This window comes from Platichthys flesus, chromosome 1 (genome assembly GCF_949316205.1).
Source record: "Platichthys flesus chromosome 1, fPlaFle2.1, whole genome shotgun sequence".
NCBI lineage: Eukaryota > Metazoa > Chordata > Actinopteri > Pleuronectiformes > Pleuronectidae > Platichthys > Platichthys flesus.
Genome location: NC_084945.1, coordinates 10,231,335 through 10,248,873, shown reverse-complemented (window position 1 = coordinate 10,248,873; position 17,539 = coordinate 10,231,335). Strand labels below are relative to the sequence as shown.

At 41.5% G+C, this 17,539-nt stretch overlaps 1 protein-coding gene across 1 annotated transcript; it reads left to right on the top strand.

The window, feature by feature from the left end:
• Positions 1–6,753: 6,753 nt before the first annotated feature.
• ca7 (carbonic anhydrase VII) lies at positions 6,754–14,516 on the top strand. The gene is made up of 7 exons (XM_062381932.1): positions 6,754–6,889; positions 7,662–7,859; positions 9,766–9,884; positions 10,331–10,426; positions 11,103–11,165; positions 11,258–11,413; positions 13,082–14,516. The coding sequence occupies exons 1-7, from the start codon at positions 6,853–6,855 to the stop codon at positions 13,199–13,201; spliced, it is 789 nt and encodes a 262-aa protein (XP_062237916.1). The 5' UTR covers positions 6,754–6,852; the 3' UTR covers positions 13,202–14,516.
• Positions 14,517–17,539: the final 3,023 nt, after the last annotated feature.

Here is a 17,539-nt window from a genome sequence, read left to right as displayed (position 1 = left end):
ATGTCTCAGTTGTTTATTTGTTTTGTTTATGGGACTATCAGATGTGTACGTTGGTTGTACAAATATATTATGTGTTACAAATATAACACATAATTTCAAAAGAGAAAACTAGTTGTGTGACTCTATCATGTTTCTAATTATTTTTCAAAAATGTGTCCTATATAGTAACACTGGAGTAAATATTATCTTTAGCTTGTTTGTGTTTTGGTTTTTGTTTCCTATTCAAGACCTTTTCCAGCATAAACACTAATCGTGGACCAAAAGAGGCAAGACATGATTTCTGACACAAAAAAAAATAAAACAGATTTTAGAGAGAAAACTGATTATTTGAAAAACAGGGCAATGATGGAGCCTCAAATCTTGCTCTGCCTCCTCCCGTGTGGAAATTTCAAGGGATGTTGTTTGTCCCGGGTTAGATTCATCATTATGATAAACGTGTGCCTGTCTACCTATAGTTTTGAGGCGAAATTTATTCTCAGATACGATAATTATGAGGACATTATGGCTGTTCCTCACAAATTCAAAGGCCTGTGTGAAGGTTGAGAATTGGTTTTAAGGTTAGGAATAGATTTAGCTTTAGGTTAAGGCCCAAACCGACTCATTTACCTGCCCTGTCCTGTCCGCAAAAACTCAAACCTGAGAGCCCGTCCTATGTGGACTTGTAGTGAAGATGATAGTGGGAAGTAAAAAATCCAATACCAATATATTGGCAAATATATATATATATATATATATATATGAACAGTAAAATAATTCAGAGATAGCTAAACATAATTAAGACTTTCTATGTAATATTTTTGCGTATTTAGGACTTGTCCAACCAGCAGTAATTGCGGATTCACAGTTATATTTCATTGTCTTAAACAATGTGAGATAAAAGATTTATTTTACATTTTCAATGATTTCACAGAGAATAATTCATTGATCTTGATGAGAATAATAAAACTTTTAGGGGACTGGTGGAATCCACGATTATTAATCTAGATTTTTACATTTTGTGATGAAATATGATTATTGAAAGTAAACGTGTAAAAATGAAGAAATCAAGGAATAAATGGAATATTTAGGAAGAAGCGAACTGTTTGGGGATGGCGTTCAGCAACCTGGTAGAGCTGCTGCCCCAAATAGGAAAGCCTTCAACCTGTAGACGCCCATTAGATTCCAAACAGCGGCCATTAATGCATGTCCCCATCGCCCCCCCCCCTCCTCTCTGTCCCCCTTTCATTACTAAGCCTCTGTCCTATAAAAGCAAATAAATAAAGGTTATAAAAAAAAGACTGTTTAAGATCACAAACACATTTAATGTTAAAGATTAAAGACACGTTCAATGTTCTATATATCAAAGGCTCATGCTCTTCAATCTTAAATGTTCCCTTGATAGGTCTTTCATAGCAACTATCAGAGGAAGGTTATACACCCATCCGTACAAAGGATAATGTGATATTGATTACAGAAAGTGACAACCCACTGAGATTGAGAGAAAACTTCTACTGACGCAGAAATCTGTCCAGTATAATTCTAACTCTCTATTTCAAACTAAAAGATTAAACCAGTGATGGAAGGTTTTTTTTACCAAAACTTGGGGGCTAGTCAAGACCCAGCAACGATTCTGCAGAGCTCTATTTGTATGTCTCAACAAATAAGCCACCTCAAAAACCTGCTGGCCAAGGAGAATGCAAACCTTAGTACAGAGTACCACTGGAGGATCCAACTGAGCCGAGAGTTGGAGGAGCACATAGCGTCCTTAGAAGATGTCTACCAAAGTCATACAACAAACCAGGAGAAGTTCAACAGCGAGCTCCAGGAGGAGAAGAACAAGAACAACATTCTCCAAGAAGAGCTGAAAGAGCTCAAAGCTTCTTATCACGAGGTTTGCCAAAGTCATGCAACCAATCAAGAGAAGTTCAACAGCGATCTCCAGGATGAGAAGATGAACAAGAAGCTTCTCCAAGAAGAGCTGGAGAAGCTCAAACCTTCTCATCACGAGGACTGCCAAAGTCATACAACAAACCAGGAGAAGTTCAACAGCGAGCTCCAGGAGGAGAAGAACAAGAACAACATTCTCCAAGAAGAGCTGAAAGAGCTCAAAGCTTCTTATCACGAGGTTTGCCAAAGTCATGCAACCAATCAAGAGAAGTTCAACAGCGATCTCCAGGATGAAAAGATGAACAAGAACCTTCTCCAAGAAGAGCTGGAGAAGCTCAAATCTTCTTTTCACAAGGTCTGCCAAACTCATTCAATCAACCAGGAGAAGTTCAACAGTGAGCTCCAGGAGGAGAAGAGCAAGAAGAACGTTCTCCAGGAAGAGCTGGAGAAGCACAAACCTTCTCATCACGAGGTCTGCCAAAGTCACGCAACAACCCAGGAGAAATTCAACACTGGCTTCCAGGAGGAGAAGAAGAAGAAGAACGATCTCAAAGAAGAGCTAGAGAAGCTCAAAGCTTCTCATCACAAGGTCTGCCAAAATCATACAACCAACCAGGAGAAGTTCAACAGTGAGCTCCAGGAGGAAATAAGGAAGAAGAGCGTTCTCCAAGAAGAGCTGAAGAAGCTAAAATCTTCTTTTCACAAGGTCTGCCAAAGTCATGCAACAACCCAGGAGAAATTCAACACTGGCTTCCAGGAGGAGAAGAAGAAGAAGAACGATCTCAAAGAAGAGCTAGAGAAGCTCAAAGCTTCTCATCACAAGGTCTGCCAAAATCATACAACCAACCAGGAGAAGTTCAACAGTGAGCTCCAGGAGGAAAAAAGGAAGAAAAACGTTCTCCAAGAAGAGCTGAAGAAGCTAAAATCTTCTTTTCACAAGGTCTGCCAAACTCATTCAATCAACCAGGAGAAGTTCAAAAGTGAGCTCCAGGAGGAGAAGAGGAAGAAGAACGTTCTCCCAGAAGAGCTGAAGAAGCTCAAAGCTTCTTATCACAAGGTCTGCCAAAGTCGCACAACCGACAAGGAGAAGTTCAACAGTGAGCTCCAGGAGGAGAAGAAGAGGAAGAAAGTTCTCCAAGAAGAGGTGGAGAAGCTCAAATCTTCTTTTCACAAGGTCTGCCAAACTCATTCAATCAACCAGGAGAAGTTCAACAGTGAGCTCCAGGAGGAAAAAAGGAAGAAGAACGCTCTCCAAGAAGAGTTGAAGAAGCTCAAAGCTTCTTATCATAATGTCTGCCAAAGTCGCACAACCGACCAGGGGAAGTTCAACAGCGAGCTCCAGGAGGAGAAGAAGAAGAAGAAAGTTCTCCAAGAAGAGCTGAAGAGACTAAATTCTTCGAATCACAAGGTCTGCCAAAGTCATACAACCAACCAGGATAAGTTGAAAACCGAGCTCCAGGAGGAGAAGAAGAAGAAGAACGTTCTCCAAGAAGAGCTGAAGAAACTAAATTCTTCTTATCACAAGGTCTGCCAAAGTCATACAACCAACCAGGAAAAGTTCAACTGCGATCTCCAGGAGGAGAAGATGAAAAAGAACATTCTCCAAGAAGAGCTGGACAAGCTCAAAGCATCTTATCACAAGGTCTGTCTAGGTCATGCTAACAACCAGGAGGAGTTAAACATCGAGCTCCATGAGGAGAAGAGGAAGAAGAACATTCTCCAAGAAGAGCTGGAGAAGCACAAAGCTTCTTATCGGGAGGCCTGCCTAAGTCATTCAAACAACCAGGAGAAGTTAAAAATCAAGCTACAGGTGGAATTGAATAAGAGGAAGAGTATTCTCCAAGAAGAGGTAGGGAAGCTCGAATCTTCTTTTCACAAAGTCTGCCAAAGTCATTCAATCGATCTGGAGAAGGCAATAACCGTGCTCCAGGAGGAGAAGAAGAAGAACAAAGGTCTCCAAGAAGAGTTGAAAAATCTCAAAGCTTCTCATCACGAGGTCTCTCAAAGTCATACAACCAACCAGGAGAAGTTGAAAACCGAGCTCCAGGAGGAGAAGACGAAGAAGAACATTCTCCAAGAAGAGCTGGAGAAGCTCAAAGCTTCCTATCAGGAGGCCTGCCAAAGTCATTCAAACAACCAGGAGATGTTAAAAATCAAGCTACAGGAGCAATTGAAGACTTTTGATTTTTACATAACCTCATTTATGACACATTGTCAAAATAAATCTTAATTATTCAATTATGTGGAAAAGAAAGGATGAAACATTCCTAGCACACTCACATCATACACCTACCCTAAAGTAACAAATGTTCTGCCAAACAATTAAAACAAGAGACTGGTTGTCCCTCAGTGAGCACAGGACCTGTCCAACACCCCACACAGCCCTGAAGCCCTCCAAATTGTCCGTCAGTGTAAACTAAGCATGTTCAATCCTTAGCCGAGATGCCACCAAACCCCTGAGACAGCGCAGTAGATCAGTCCAGCCTCCCAGTGTTACTTCTGATGAGGTCTTCCAAAGATATAAACCTCCTGTTTCCAGAACTGAGCTCACTGAGGACGAGTCTGTGCCTGATCCCAAACCCAAGGAGACAGGGCTGCCTGAGAAGGGGTTGGAGAAGACAGAGAAACCAAAGAATGCTTCATCGTTGAAGAGAGTCCGCCAACTTGTGGGGTTGTGAAAGAGGCTGAAGAAGTCAGCGGCGCCAACATCCCCCAGCATCTGAGCTGACTTTACCTTCTTCACCTGCCTTGAGGACTGTCAAGTCTAATGGAGGGATTTACAATTTGATTTCAAAACATCATGAAAAATAATAATGTCCTCACAATGATAGTATTGCACACCAAATAAAACAATAAAAAACTAAATGTCTTGCATGTGTGGATGTATTTAAGATAAGATGAGATAAGATGTACCTTAATTTGTCCTCTGTAGAGGAAATTCACATATGACACAGCAGCACAAGAAAGTGTATCAGATACATCCTCCTGCAGAGCCGGAGAACGGTTCCAGATGGACACATGCAAGAGTCATGGAACCACAGTTTAGGCCTGTGCGAGCACCACCAGTTTGGTTTGCGTGGTTTTCCAGGTATGCATATGTCAGACTCTATATATATATCACATTTTAATCTCTTCTATAAAATGTTCATGGATAAAGATTTTATTTTCAATATAAACATTTATTAAGTTAACACAGCCATATTCCTACTAAATAAACATTTATCAGCTGTATGCCTGCACACATGCAAAAACAAATATATAGACACTGATATCTATATCTATGTAGATATAGATATAGATAGCGCTTTCTATTTTTATTTATACAGATCCTGTGTGTTTTTTCAAGGAAACATAAACCTGAAGAGCTTTTGTAGACCTTTATTTGGGCACAGCCATGGAAATCTGAGTGGAGATATAGAGTGCTACTTAAAGCTGTTCACTATGCCACCAGTATATTTATATGTCTGCGATAGAGTGCTGGAATTAATATTCTGCCTTGATGATGTTAGAATGAATACTAGATGTTCAGTTTACTTCTCGTGGATTTGGAACTTGTGCATGCGTAGGTCTAAAATGGTGGAGAACTGAGGCTCTCCATCCCTGCAGGTAGATGTTAATAAAGAAATTAGCAGCTCAAGTGGAAAATATAGTAAGACCAAAAATATGAGTAAATATAGAAATATATACAAAAGTAGGGATAATTTCATATATACATAAGGCTAGTTAGCAAAAAAAGGCAATAAAGAGATGGGATCAGAGTTGTGTTCATGTGCGATTTGTCCATTCTTTGGGTCGGAGGTGCGCAGGAATGATCCTCTTATAGGTCACATTAAAAACACCGGTCCGAAGTTGTTCACAGAACGGGACGCTCCGACTTGGGCACAGGGACGATGCAGGATATCTTTCTATCTATACCAGCCTCATTGAGAGGCTGGTATAGATGTATAAACACACCTGACAGCTGCTTCTCACACACCTTGAAGACCTTGGTGTCCATGTTGTCGGGACCTCTAGTCTTATTCATCCTGGTTTTGGTGAGCTGTCATCTCACCTGGCTGGTCTTGATTTTCAGGGGTAGTTTGGGGCGTGGTGGGGGACAGACTGGGGGAGGTGACAGTAAATACGATGGCGGCTGAAAACTACAGATACTGTTCATCCATACGAGACGGGACTTGTATCTCCATCTTATGTCTATCCTCATATTTCCTCACCATCCTTGCTGCTTGTGATCCTTGTCTCCTAACTCTCCGCTCCCCAGGGATCTTTGTGCTTTTGGAGCTAATCACGTGAGAACACCACGGTGCTGTGCTGCTGTTCTCGTTAGGCATTTAGTTGTCATGGTTAAAAGTTCATTGTGTAGAATTTGTTGACATCTAGTGGTGAAATTGCATGCTGCAGCTGAATACCCCTCACCTCACCCTCCCCTTCCAAACGTGAAAGGAGAACCTGTGGTAGCCTTCAGTTTTATAAAAACTCAAAAGATGTTGCATTTGTCCAGTTCAGGCTACTGTAAAAAACATGTATATAGAACCCACTCCAGATGTACATATCAAATATTTAAATATAAAGGCCCATTCTAGGGTAGAGAAAAAACAATTTGTGCAATTTAAAAAAAATCACGATATCAAAAACATCACTAGGATTATTTTATATTCAATTTCTGCCAATATATCCATTTCACCTAAATCGTACACACTGGACCTTTAAGGTTAGGGGCCAGGAAATGCATTTTGTCAATGAGTGTCCTCACAATCGTAGAGAGACGTGCATGTCTCGTGCGTGTGCGTGTGTATGTGTGTGTGTGTGTGTGTGTGTGTAGGGGGCGTGTCAGAACGGGGATAATTGCCCTCCCCTTTGCTCACTACATAAACTTCATCAACAGCTCCACCGGCTGATGCTCGTGTCCGTCCTCGGAGTGCGCAGCGGAGTGCACGAGTCAAGCAGCGACGGTCAGCTCGGTCACACTTGTCTCCACAAGCAGGGACAATGACAGGGAACCACTGGGGATATGGAAAGGAGGACGGTAAGGTCTCACACATGCATCCCGCAGCTCCAGGCATGCATCCCCTCTGTGTGTATAGGCTGCACAATGGATTCTTGCTGCTCCTTGGTTTTGCTGGAGGGGGGTTTATTGCATTGCGTGTTTTATCCAGAGGAGCAACCTAGATGTTAAAATGGCTGTTAATGCGAGATTAGCCCCGAGCTTAAAGGGATGACCGCTGTAACCTCAACATGGCTTTTTGCCCTGATTTGTCCCTCAGAGAGAAAACGTGGCTTTGTGTCAGTTTCCTCACTGAGCTGTTTTATCAGGCGCCTCAGTGCACCTGCTTTTTCACTCCATTCAATTTTTCAATCAGCCAGCCAATCAGCTGAGCAATGCGTGGAAATGTCCCAGATGCAGGTCAGACGCCTCAGTTAACGTGATTATGTCAACACGCTGTGTAATGCGTGCCATATAGAATCAATGCTGCTTGAGAGAAAAGGGAGGAACCTCCAAGGAATGGTAAATAATAAATCAAGTGCTTTGTTCCATTGTTCATTGTGATCAAGAAACAAGAGGGTCTTCTCACTGATTTCCTTTTTTTATATTTAATCATTTTTAAATTAACCTGAATGTTGCCTCCGAAGGAATGTTATTTATTATATTAAAAAAATATAAAGCTTTACCTTTTTGAGAGAACTTTCCCTGCAGTGAGATCTTGTTTTTGTTTGAACTCTCACGAGACACAAGGACAAATTAGTATATCACACAGACAAAATGTTGTCTTTTATTGCTCACTTGCTTATATGACTAGGTCCCTCTGTATGGCACAACAACTACCCTGTGGCCCAGGGCAAGCGGCAGTCTCCCATCGACATCATACCCCAGCAGGCTTCACATGACCCCAGTCTGGGCCCGATCATCCTCAACTATGATCAGTGTACCTCCACCAACATCTCCAATAACGGACACTCTGTGGTTGTGGAGTTCGACGACTCGGATGACCGTTCAGGTGAGGAACTATAATATCTTTACGTGTGTAGCACATAGTGCCATGAAAATAAAACACACGAGTAAAAACACATTAAAATTAACAAATAAAAACACCAAATGTGTTACAGAAATGTAGATTTGGGTCAAATCAGGTCATTGCGGTACAATAGAGCTTTGATTAACTACAGACTCAGTCCGTCGTCTTTCCTCAGGCAGGATGTTCCTGAGCCTCGGAGCTGTATTAGCAGTGACTGTGTCCATTGATGCTACATGACCTATGATATCTAAACATATTAAACATATTTACTGCCATGCAATTATCTACACAGCTCACTGTTCATTGATCATCATGGTTGTGGTATTTGCTGTCGGCCACATTGCACTGTAAGTCTGTGAACAAGAACAGACGTATGACAAGAACGGTGAAATCACCTTCATTTTCCAGAAAGTGCAAACCATGTGCATAACTGCCCATAATCGGAGGCTGCAGATAAACCTGTGATTATGCTGCGGGAAAAGTGCATCCAGCAGTTATGTGTGTGAGCATCTGTCTGCAGGACAAGAGGGATAATAACCTTAGGTGATCTCAATGGTTATTATGATCCTATTTGGTTTTTATCACTGGGTGGATCCATGTTTACCACCCCATCATTACCATGAATGATCAGCTCAGAGATGCTGGGCAGTTTGGCTCAGACAGTTTCCGTGGGCAGGCAAGTGGTTATCGGTAAAAAAAACAATTAATTAACGAGGAGACCCGTAGGAATGCACTTAATTAGTGTTTTTCTTCCATAGTTCACAGTGAGTGCACAATTCCCCTGAAACCTGCTGTTGTCAGTTTTCAGTGTGTGCGGCTCGGTCTGGGAATACTCCTGGTTATAATCCCAGATGCCGGTGTTCTGTGTCACTGTTGTTTTGTTAAGAAGAGCAGGGCAGAGTAAAACAAAGCAGACCAACGTACAGTATGCAATAGATTTTTTTTAACTATTAATAATATTTCAATTTTATGATATATCAATAGTTTGGCTTTGAATTAATAACAATATTAATACACAATTTATTTATATGGCACCTTTCAATAGAAAGCTACAAGGTGCTGTAGATCAAAATTAAGAATTTAAGCAATTTGAAGATCACACAGCATTAGAAAACATTAGAGCACAAATCTAAACAGATGAGGGGACTAAAGACAAATTACACTAAAAACATAATATGAGACCATTAAACTACTTGGGAAGTTTAGAACTGGGTTATTAATAAATCCTAATTGAAATAAATGTACAGAAGTGGCTTTCTATTAATCACCTTATTGACATTCAATAGTATAGCATGTCTAAATATAGCATTATTGAAATATACTATCACATTTTTTGCATAGATTTTTTTAAGTAATTATTTCCCCAAAAAGATAACATAGTAGTTGTCCTAACTCTGTGCCATGAATAAGATGAGCGCTTTATATGGTGCCTTGTCTGCCTATTTAATCTGACCTGGAGTGCTGTAGCCTGTTTGTCAGAAAGATGTCAGCAGCATCACAATGAATCACGATCAGAGTAGACTGGAGTAGAGGACTAAACCCAGGCAGCAGTGCAGATCACCGGCTCAGAAAACAGTCTGTACTCACTTAATGACAAGGGGCTGGATTTGACTGTGGATCTGTGTTTTCCTGGAATAGAAATTAAGTGCGTCTTTATCTCAGCTTCACGGCAGATTGTTCGCTTTTTGCATCTCGAACCAAAAGCTGATCTTCAACAGATTTGTTGGTGAAGCAGGTTCTCAAGCTCAGAGAGAAAAATTTAATAAAAGTAGTTTGGGTGTTGCACACTAGCTGCCCTGTGTATCATAACACCCACAGGGCGGTGAATGCATGAGCCAAAATGTTCTTGTCTTTTTGGTTTGACATCTCCTCCTCTCCTCCTCTGCAGTGATCCAGGGGGGCCCTCTCGACAACCCCTACAGACTGAAACAGTTTCATTTCCACTGGGGCGGAAAGGGCTGCCACGGCTCTGAGCACACTGTAGCAGGAAATAGCTACGCTTCTGAGGTCAGTGTTTGGGATTTAGAATATTGATATCGTTTGATAAACAAAACACAGACCATAACAGTTTATCTCAGGTGTGTAGTAAAATAATACTAGTTTGTGTATTTTTTGTCCTTGGATACAGTCAAAATACTCATTAATTGCTGAAAAGATTACCCAACATTTGGGTGTGCATAAAATTTGTATATGACTGCAAAATAACGATATATGAAATATAACGATAGATATTTGAGTTTGTTCATCCCAACTTTCTAAACTTAAAAACCACCAGTTAAAGATGATATGCATTATATGCGATAGCTTAGAGCAGGATAAGGGAAATTCCGGATGTTGTCCTCAGCTCACTGAGATGGCGATAATGTACAGTAGCATGCATGACCTTTAGTTTATTATCTACAAAAAACCTCTTATTATTTTGTCCTGTCTTTCCTCTTGTTTCCGTCCTCTAGCTTCATTTAGTTCACTGGAACGCTGTGAAGTACAGGACGTTTGGTGAAGCGGCAGCAGCTCCCGACGGCCTCGCTGTCCTCGGCATCTTCCTAGAGGTACGATGTCTTACTTAAGTGCAGTCCAGTTTTCTGTCCCCGTGCCCCCTCTCCTCTCCATTTTGTATTGCATTAGTTTTGCATTCTGCATTAAGTGTATCATTTGTTGTTGTTTGTAGACTGTAACCCAGGATTTCATTTCCGGTTCCCTCCCCCCTCAAACCACCAATTACATAATATTTGTGTGTAGAGGTTGTGAGAGACGTTGAGTTATTTTGGTCACAAAGCTGCGAGCGGCTCTGTATGAGAACACAATTGTCCGAGGCCAGTTTTTCCCTGACTTTTTCCACAACCTTTCCTCCCCGTGAAAAAGTTAGAGATAGAATACAGCAGGAAATATCGGAGGGAGCAAAAATAATACTAATATATTTCCGGATGAAAACCAGGTGTCGTACACGCAGAAGATGCCGACGAAGGTGTCAACTTGGAAAGACAACCGGATTCTGGAGCTGATCCCAGGGTTGATTTGATATCTGCAGCGAAATTAATATTTTTCATGTCCTGCTGAAGGCTCTATTCATATTCCGCACATTTAACTGTGAACTCGTCTGACTCAGACAATCTCCTGCAGTGTTCCTTTTTCAAGGAAAGGCGAACTTCTGGAAAATGTGCAGACCCAATCTTCTGGAGTTCATATCTGACTAATTCACAAAACTGTGTGTGTGTGTTATGAAAGACAGGTGACGACCACAGATGGCTCCACACGATAACAGACGCTCTGTACATGGTGAAGTTTAAGGCAAGTACTATTGATTGTTATTGTGTGTTGTTTTTACGACACACCTTGTTGCACTGATGTAAACTCTGTTGTCTGCTGTGTTTCCATCGCAGGGCAGCGTCACCGATTTCAAACGTTTCAACCCCAAGTGCCTGTTACCCAGCAGCCTCCAGTACTGGACCTACCTGGGCTCACTGACCACGCCCCCTCTACACGAGAGCGTCACCTGGATCGTCCTGAAGGAGCCAATCATCGTGTCTGATAAACAGGTGCATGTTGCAGCGTTTCGTAGCACAGTTGCCATTTTTCATATTGCTTAAAACTTTAAGACTTTTTGAAGCATTGGGAATATTTTGGTTTCAGGGCCGTAGTCAGGGTTAATGTTAGTGATCTTCTGCATCATGAAGAAGATCACTCACTTTAACGATGGCTAATCAAGACAAACACTTTTTTGGTAGTGGTATATTTACATTTTTGTGAGGGACTGATCTACAACAAAATTATATATTTTCTTCTTTTTTTTTTTATTTACTTGCATGTAGAGATCATTGTGTGAAACCACTTGGCCCAGTCAGTAAAACAAAACCTTGACCAAAGTCCAGCTTTCTTAGCCACAAACCAGTAATGAGAAATGTCAATGATTGTTTTAAAGCAGTAGATCTTCTAGTTAAATCAATGAAAAGATAAACAAGATCTTGTGACAAATGCATCAAAAGTGTGTAAACCGAACTTCCCTTGGTCATGATGTATACACCACGAATGTTGTTTGCTTATTTATAAGCAAGATTACGCAAAATCACCAGGACAGAATACTGTGAAACTTGGTGGAAAGATGTGTTTTGGGTCAGGGAGGAACTCATACAAGTTTGGTGCAGATCCAGGATTTGTTTTACCACTTAATTTAACATTGTAAGAGGGGTTCGGGTTAGCATATGTATCTGAAATAACAAGTAAGCTGTTATCAGACTGCACATTGCTTGTTTCATACATTTCCAGTGATCTGCAGATCTCTAATCCCAGGTGTGATGTTTTGTCTATCCCTTTGTTTTCACGGTTGCCCTCGGCACTTGGGGAAAGGAATAACATGTTTTTTAAGTGGAGCTTAAGGCACTGATGCAGCAGTGGATCAGTCAATTGTGAAACTCCTGTTTCCTGGCCTGCATAATGTTAATGGCTGTGCTCCGCTGGCCTGTGAGGATCTATTGCCTTCTTTTTTACAAACCAAAAGTTCAGCATCAACGGATCAGTACGGCGGGTTTAGCCGTGGAAGGTTGGGGTTCAGGAACTTCTTAGTGTGTGACCAACGTGTGACACTATATTTAGAGGCCACAACAAAGAGCAGCTCATCATTCATTGTGGATTGACATGTTTTTAATGCACCGCCCTAAGAACTGAACTGAACGTTTAGGTCTAATAACTCCAGGTTGCTGTGACAAGTTGAGCTGACTCAACTGGGCGTCTGCAGCAGATTCCCTCCTGGTCTCCCCATGAGCTGGACCCGTGGCGGCTGCTGCCAGTGTTCGGATTAGACCCTCGCACTTTGTTGGTCTTTTTGAAGTCAGAGAAAACAGAAGTTGCATTGATGGCGATGTGCAGTCAGGAAGGGTGTCTGGCTGTAGCTTAGCTGGGGGTGCGGTGTAAGCCACGCAACCGGGCCCTGCTACTCATGACTCCAGGTCCTGAAGCCTTTGAGCGCCTGCAGCTGATTATCCTGATGGATGGATAACTGCATGGGTTCAAGGATTCAACTGAGAAATGCATGCATGGAGACCCAACAGGGAAAAGCCCTTATGTAACAGGATATTTGTTTTTCATTTCTCCACATAATAACAAGGGGCTAAAAGAAAAAAATGCTGCAGCACAAAGAAGGTATGATGTGTGGTTATGATTGTTTTTCTTGTGAACACATCTTTTCTTTTTTACTCTCTCACTTGCAGATGGGCAAGTTTCGATTGCTCCTGTTCTCTGGAGAGGAAGAGGATCAGAGGAAACGCATGGAAAACAACTTCAGGCCTCCCCAGCCTCTCCAGGGAAGGAAAGTGCGCTCCTCTAATTAACGGGACCGAAACTAAAGCTCTTCTAGATGACAGTGAATGCATTAATTTGAGTGTACTTGTATTTTACCTCATGGTAGCTTGTCCTGAGGAGGAAGTTTGATATGTACAGAATAAGTTCAAGGAGCAATTCTCACCACTGCCAGCACATTCAGATGCAGAGTAGGAAGCATAGAAGGAGCTCATGGAAATGGAAAAGCACATCAGCGATTAGCTAAAATCGTGTTATTTGATTACTATTATTGCTATGTGCTGTTTAGTGATTGTTATCCTGAGCGATACTGAAGATTCAAAGGTGTGTTTTTATCTCCGTAGACTGTTCAAGGACAAGAGTTGCTGAGGCAACAAGGTGCTATCCATCAGCTAACATAATCCTGTAACATGCAGTTCTATGCAACAGGCAAATTCATTCAGCAGTACAGTGGGCTGTTTGCAGGCTGGTATCTCACCACCGTGCCCTCTGCAGATTCACGTCCTCGGCTTCCTTGCTGATCCACAGTGATCCCCCGTTGATCCAGCCTATCGCTGGTGGATTCTCAGTCCTCTTGGCCCCAGAGCCCTTCCAGTCCAGCAATGCCAACTGGAGGTGGGATTGGATTAGAGCTGCATTTGCTCTAACCATGAGGAGGAGGAGGAGGGTTGGGTGGCGTGAAAGGCTCAGATCCTTTAGAACTCAGACTTCAGATCCCCCCCTGCCCCCCAGCAGGGAGATTTATTATTTTTAGGCTGGTCTTCAGGTTCAACAAAAACTGCGTCCACACATTATTTCCCATACAGGATTTATTAAACACCAGCAGCAATAACGAGCGCAGGTTTTGGTTTTCTTAATCAAAGTCTTTGTTTTCATCATCTTGATTCTGATCTGAAACTGCGTCCTGCCTGAAGTGTCCCGGGTCCTGGTCTAATGTCTCTACAGGAGGTGATGCACGCTGTTATTAACAGCTCAGCCCTGAAGCTGCATTTGTGTAAAAACAATATATGCACAGTCCAGTATGTAAATGCCTGACAGAGGCCCCGGTGTCTCTCTTGGGTGACTTATGGCAGCTTTGTGTAATGCTGCTCCTTATTTAGATGGGCTCGGATTTTACTAATACAGAGGCTTGGAAGGGGATAAACTTATGTTGTTCCCATACAACGAAACACGCACATGAATACAGACGCCTCAGATGTGATTGTTTGATGTTGTTGATGTGGAAAAAAAACATGAAACAGATGTATTTTATGGGTGGTTTGAATATTTTTGTAATGCATTCAGAATCTTGCCATTGCTGCCGAATTAAATAATAAATAAAATATTTCTAGTCTGTTTTCCCTACACATTGAGGTGGTCTCATCAAATTTAAAGGTCAATATTTTTTTCTGTGTTTCTTTCATCAATCATTTGGTTTTCTAAGATTTTGCAAATAATCCAACACTGCACATTTGTCTCATATTTATTATTATTGTCTGTGTTTGAATACATGAGCATGAACGCTTACATTTGTGTAATATTCCTTCAGTCAGCTGAATCTCTCCCAAGCACATTAAGCTTCTTTGCCTGAACCTTGTACAAGGTAACCACAGCCTCTTTTTGAAAGGAGTTTCCCTCAATTCTGACTGGGTCAAATGAAAGAACAATGATCAAATTAAGCATCAACATCATATCAATAACTATTAACAATAATAGGATTTAACATATCAGGGTAGTGAATAAAGAATTTAGAGAAAAAAAAGGTCACCACATTAATTTCAGGTGATAAGAAAAGAAAATACAGACATATTAGTAAATCACAAAACTTTCATGTACACCAAGCAGAATAATAATTATTTTCAAACTCAAAGCACTTTACACCTTTTATGAAATTGACTAATATTTTCACTTTAATTCAAATCATGTGCACCATACATGCAGCTTTTGGGTCATCCTGTAGGTGGCGGCATCTACTTTCTTTTGAATCACACACAATTGTACTGTACGACAAAATCCATGTCTTTTTAGGATTTAGTCGTACAGTAAAACTGAACCACCTACAGGAGTGTTATGTATGGATCTATATCATATATAATGGCAGACTTCAGCACAACGCGTCATACATCCGAGCTTCTTCTTTTTACTATCAATTACACTTGACCTTGCCTCTGATCGCCCGCCTTGTCCAGTGTGGAAGGTGTAAATGTAATTTGTATCAAGAGGTTGTGTCACCCTGACTGGTTTAATTTCCATCGAACTTCTGATGGTTATGAATGGAATGATTTCTGCGTAGGCGTGTGTGTATTTTTATATGTGTGTGTGTAAGAATTATATTTAAAGTGTACCAAATAAGCCTTCCAACATAGCATCCTGGGAGCTTCATTGAGACTGAGAATACCTGAGCGAGGCACATCACCCTCAGCCACGATCGATGTGCCATGTAATCAGATATCACAGTCAGGCTTCAGAAATAGAGTCAGTCACATGTATTTTTAGCATCAGGAGATCTACTTGCTTGTTGTAGTGTATTTTTTCCAGACACAGCAACATCTGAGCAACTTTTGAAACGTAAACCTGCAGCAGAGGAAGTCGTTGGTCACACATATCATGTTGTCTCTTTGAGGGAACATGGGGAATGATGCAGGCTACAGTGGAGGTCTGATTAATGATGACACCACAGAGACATGTATGAGTTACTGGATGGAGACTCCAGAACCTTTATGCAGCTTAAAGAATGACATGATAAAGCAAATATCACAAGCCTGATTTGTTTTAAATTACGAATGTAAAACAAATTTGTTTTTTTGAGTAACCTTTTTCTACAATCAAATGCACATATATGGTGTATTGCTTCAAAGGGGCACTACATTAATTATGTGAAAGTCAACTTATCATGAGGAGTAACTATCAGCCGTCTCACAAATGTCCTCTTTGACTCAAGGTCGAGAAAATGTCCCATGGTGTAAAAATTCTCCAGGTTGAAGTAAAAGCCCAGAATCAAACTGTAAATACTACAAAAGCATTCTGTTATACGTAAAAGTACTCGGGTTAACACAGGGACAGTGTTTAATCAGTACATCTACTTATTATTGGATTACGGTAAGTGATGCATTAATGCATATGTATGTGACCCGACAAATTAATGTTGCTTCATATACTATTAAGATTTACATTTTTATAGCACTGTATTTTATAAACTCAAAAGGTTTTGTATTTAATTACTGAATCTGAAAAGTAAATAGCAACAACAACTGTTGAATGTAGTTGGAGGACGATATATCCCTCTGATAGTTGGTACATTTGAAGCGTGAAGCTGCATAAACCAGAAATATTTATGCCTGGTGTAAGAGTTTACCAGACAAAAAGGAATTGACATAAACAATTCTGTCAATTTGCATGATGGGAGGTGTGGGACTTTGTGTTGCTGGAGCCTCGAGAGATGAAAAGTCAGAGTAACTTCTCCTCTGCTGTGCTTGGACTCGTCCAATATGTCCCTTGTGACTCTCCTAAACTGCTCAGAGCCTCTGTAAGTGAAGCTACATCGTCTAATCTAATTCTTACACAATTCACAGGACTTTATTTGACAGTCGTGAAGCTGCCGCGGCTCGAACCAAATGTGCCGTTAAACCACACAGTCACCGTTTACGCTCGACCACACCAGTGCATTTAATCTTCTGATCTCACAGTTTTGAAGACACCACGCAGAGGCTCATCGGTAACGGCCAAGAAACAGGACGCTCCGCTCCTAAATCACTTTGGGTTGCTCCATATTGTCAAGGACAGCGACTCTATCTGGCAATCAGGGGACACGGCCATGTGCAGTTGCCATGGAGACAAACAGCACATGTAACACAACACAAACGCTTGGCCGGCTCATATCTCCCCCCCCCACCTACTTGTCTATGAGCCAGTGATCCATCGGCATCACGCTGTCAGAAAATAAAACCGTACCGCCGAAATATCTGATGTGTCTTTCTCGTACGGTGACACGTGGACGGTCGGGTATTTATTACGGCGCTTTATTTAGCCGCGTTATCTATTTTCTGTGGAGGCTCGGCAAACACGAAGTGATCTCTGACTTAGTCCGGCCAAACCGTCCACTCACCCGCCACCTGTCCTTCCCCGGATGTGGACGTCTGGCCTTCACCCAGGTTCAGGGGCCTCGGGATCGACCAGAACAACTTGCTAGACAATATACAGCTTTTACAGGTTATACACAGCAAATAATATTAAGGTTGTCAGGCGCTGGCCTTGACTCACTGAGTGGGTTATAAATCAAAGCAGAGGAAGAGATGAGGTTCTGTCTCTTTGGCCTTGGGCTCACTGTTGGTGGTCTATTATGATAATTTAATAAAACAGTGCTTCCCCGTCATGGGAGAGGTCACGATCCG

Coding starts and splice junctions, on each gene's coding strand:
- ca7 (XM_062381932.1), top strand. CDS start 6,853: ATGACAGGGAACCACTGGGGATATGGAAAGGAGGACG. Junction 9,885..10,330: donor GAAATAGCTACGCTTCTGAG/GTCAGTGTTTGG, acceptor TCCGTCCTCTAG/CTTCATTTAGTTCACTGGAA. Junction 11,414..13,081: donor TCATCGTGTCTGATAAACAG/GTGCATGTTGCA, acceptor TCTCACTTGCAG/ATGGGCAAGTTTCGATTGCT.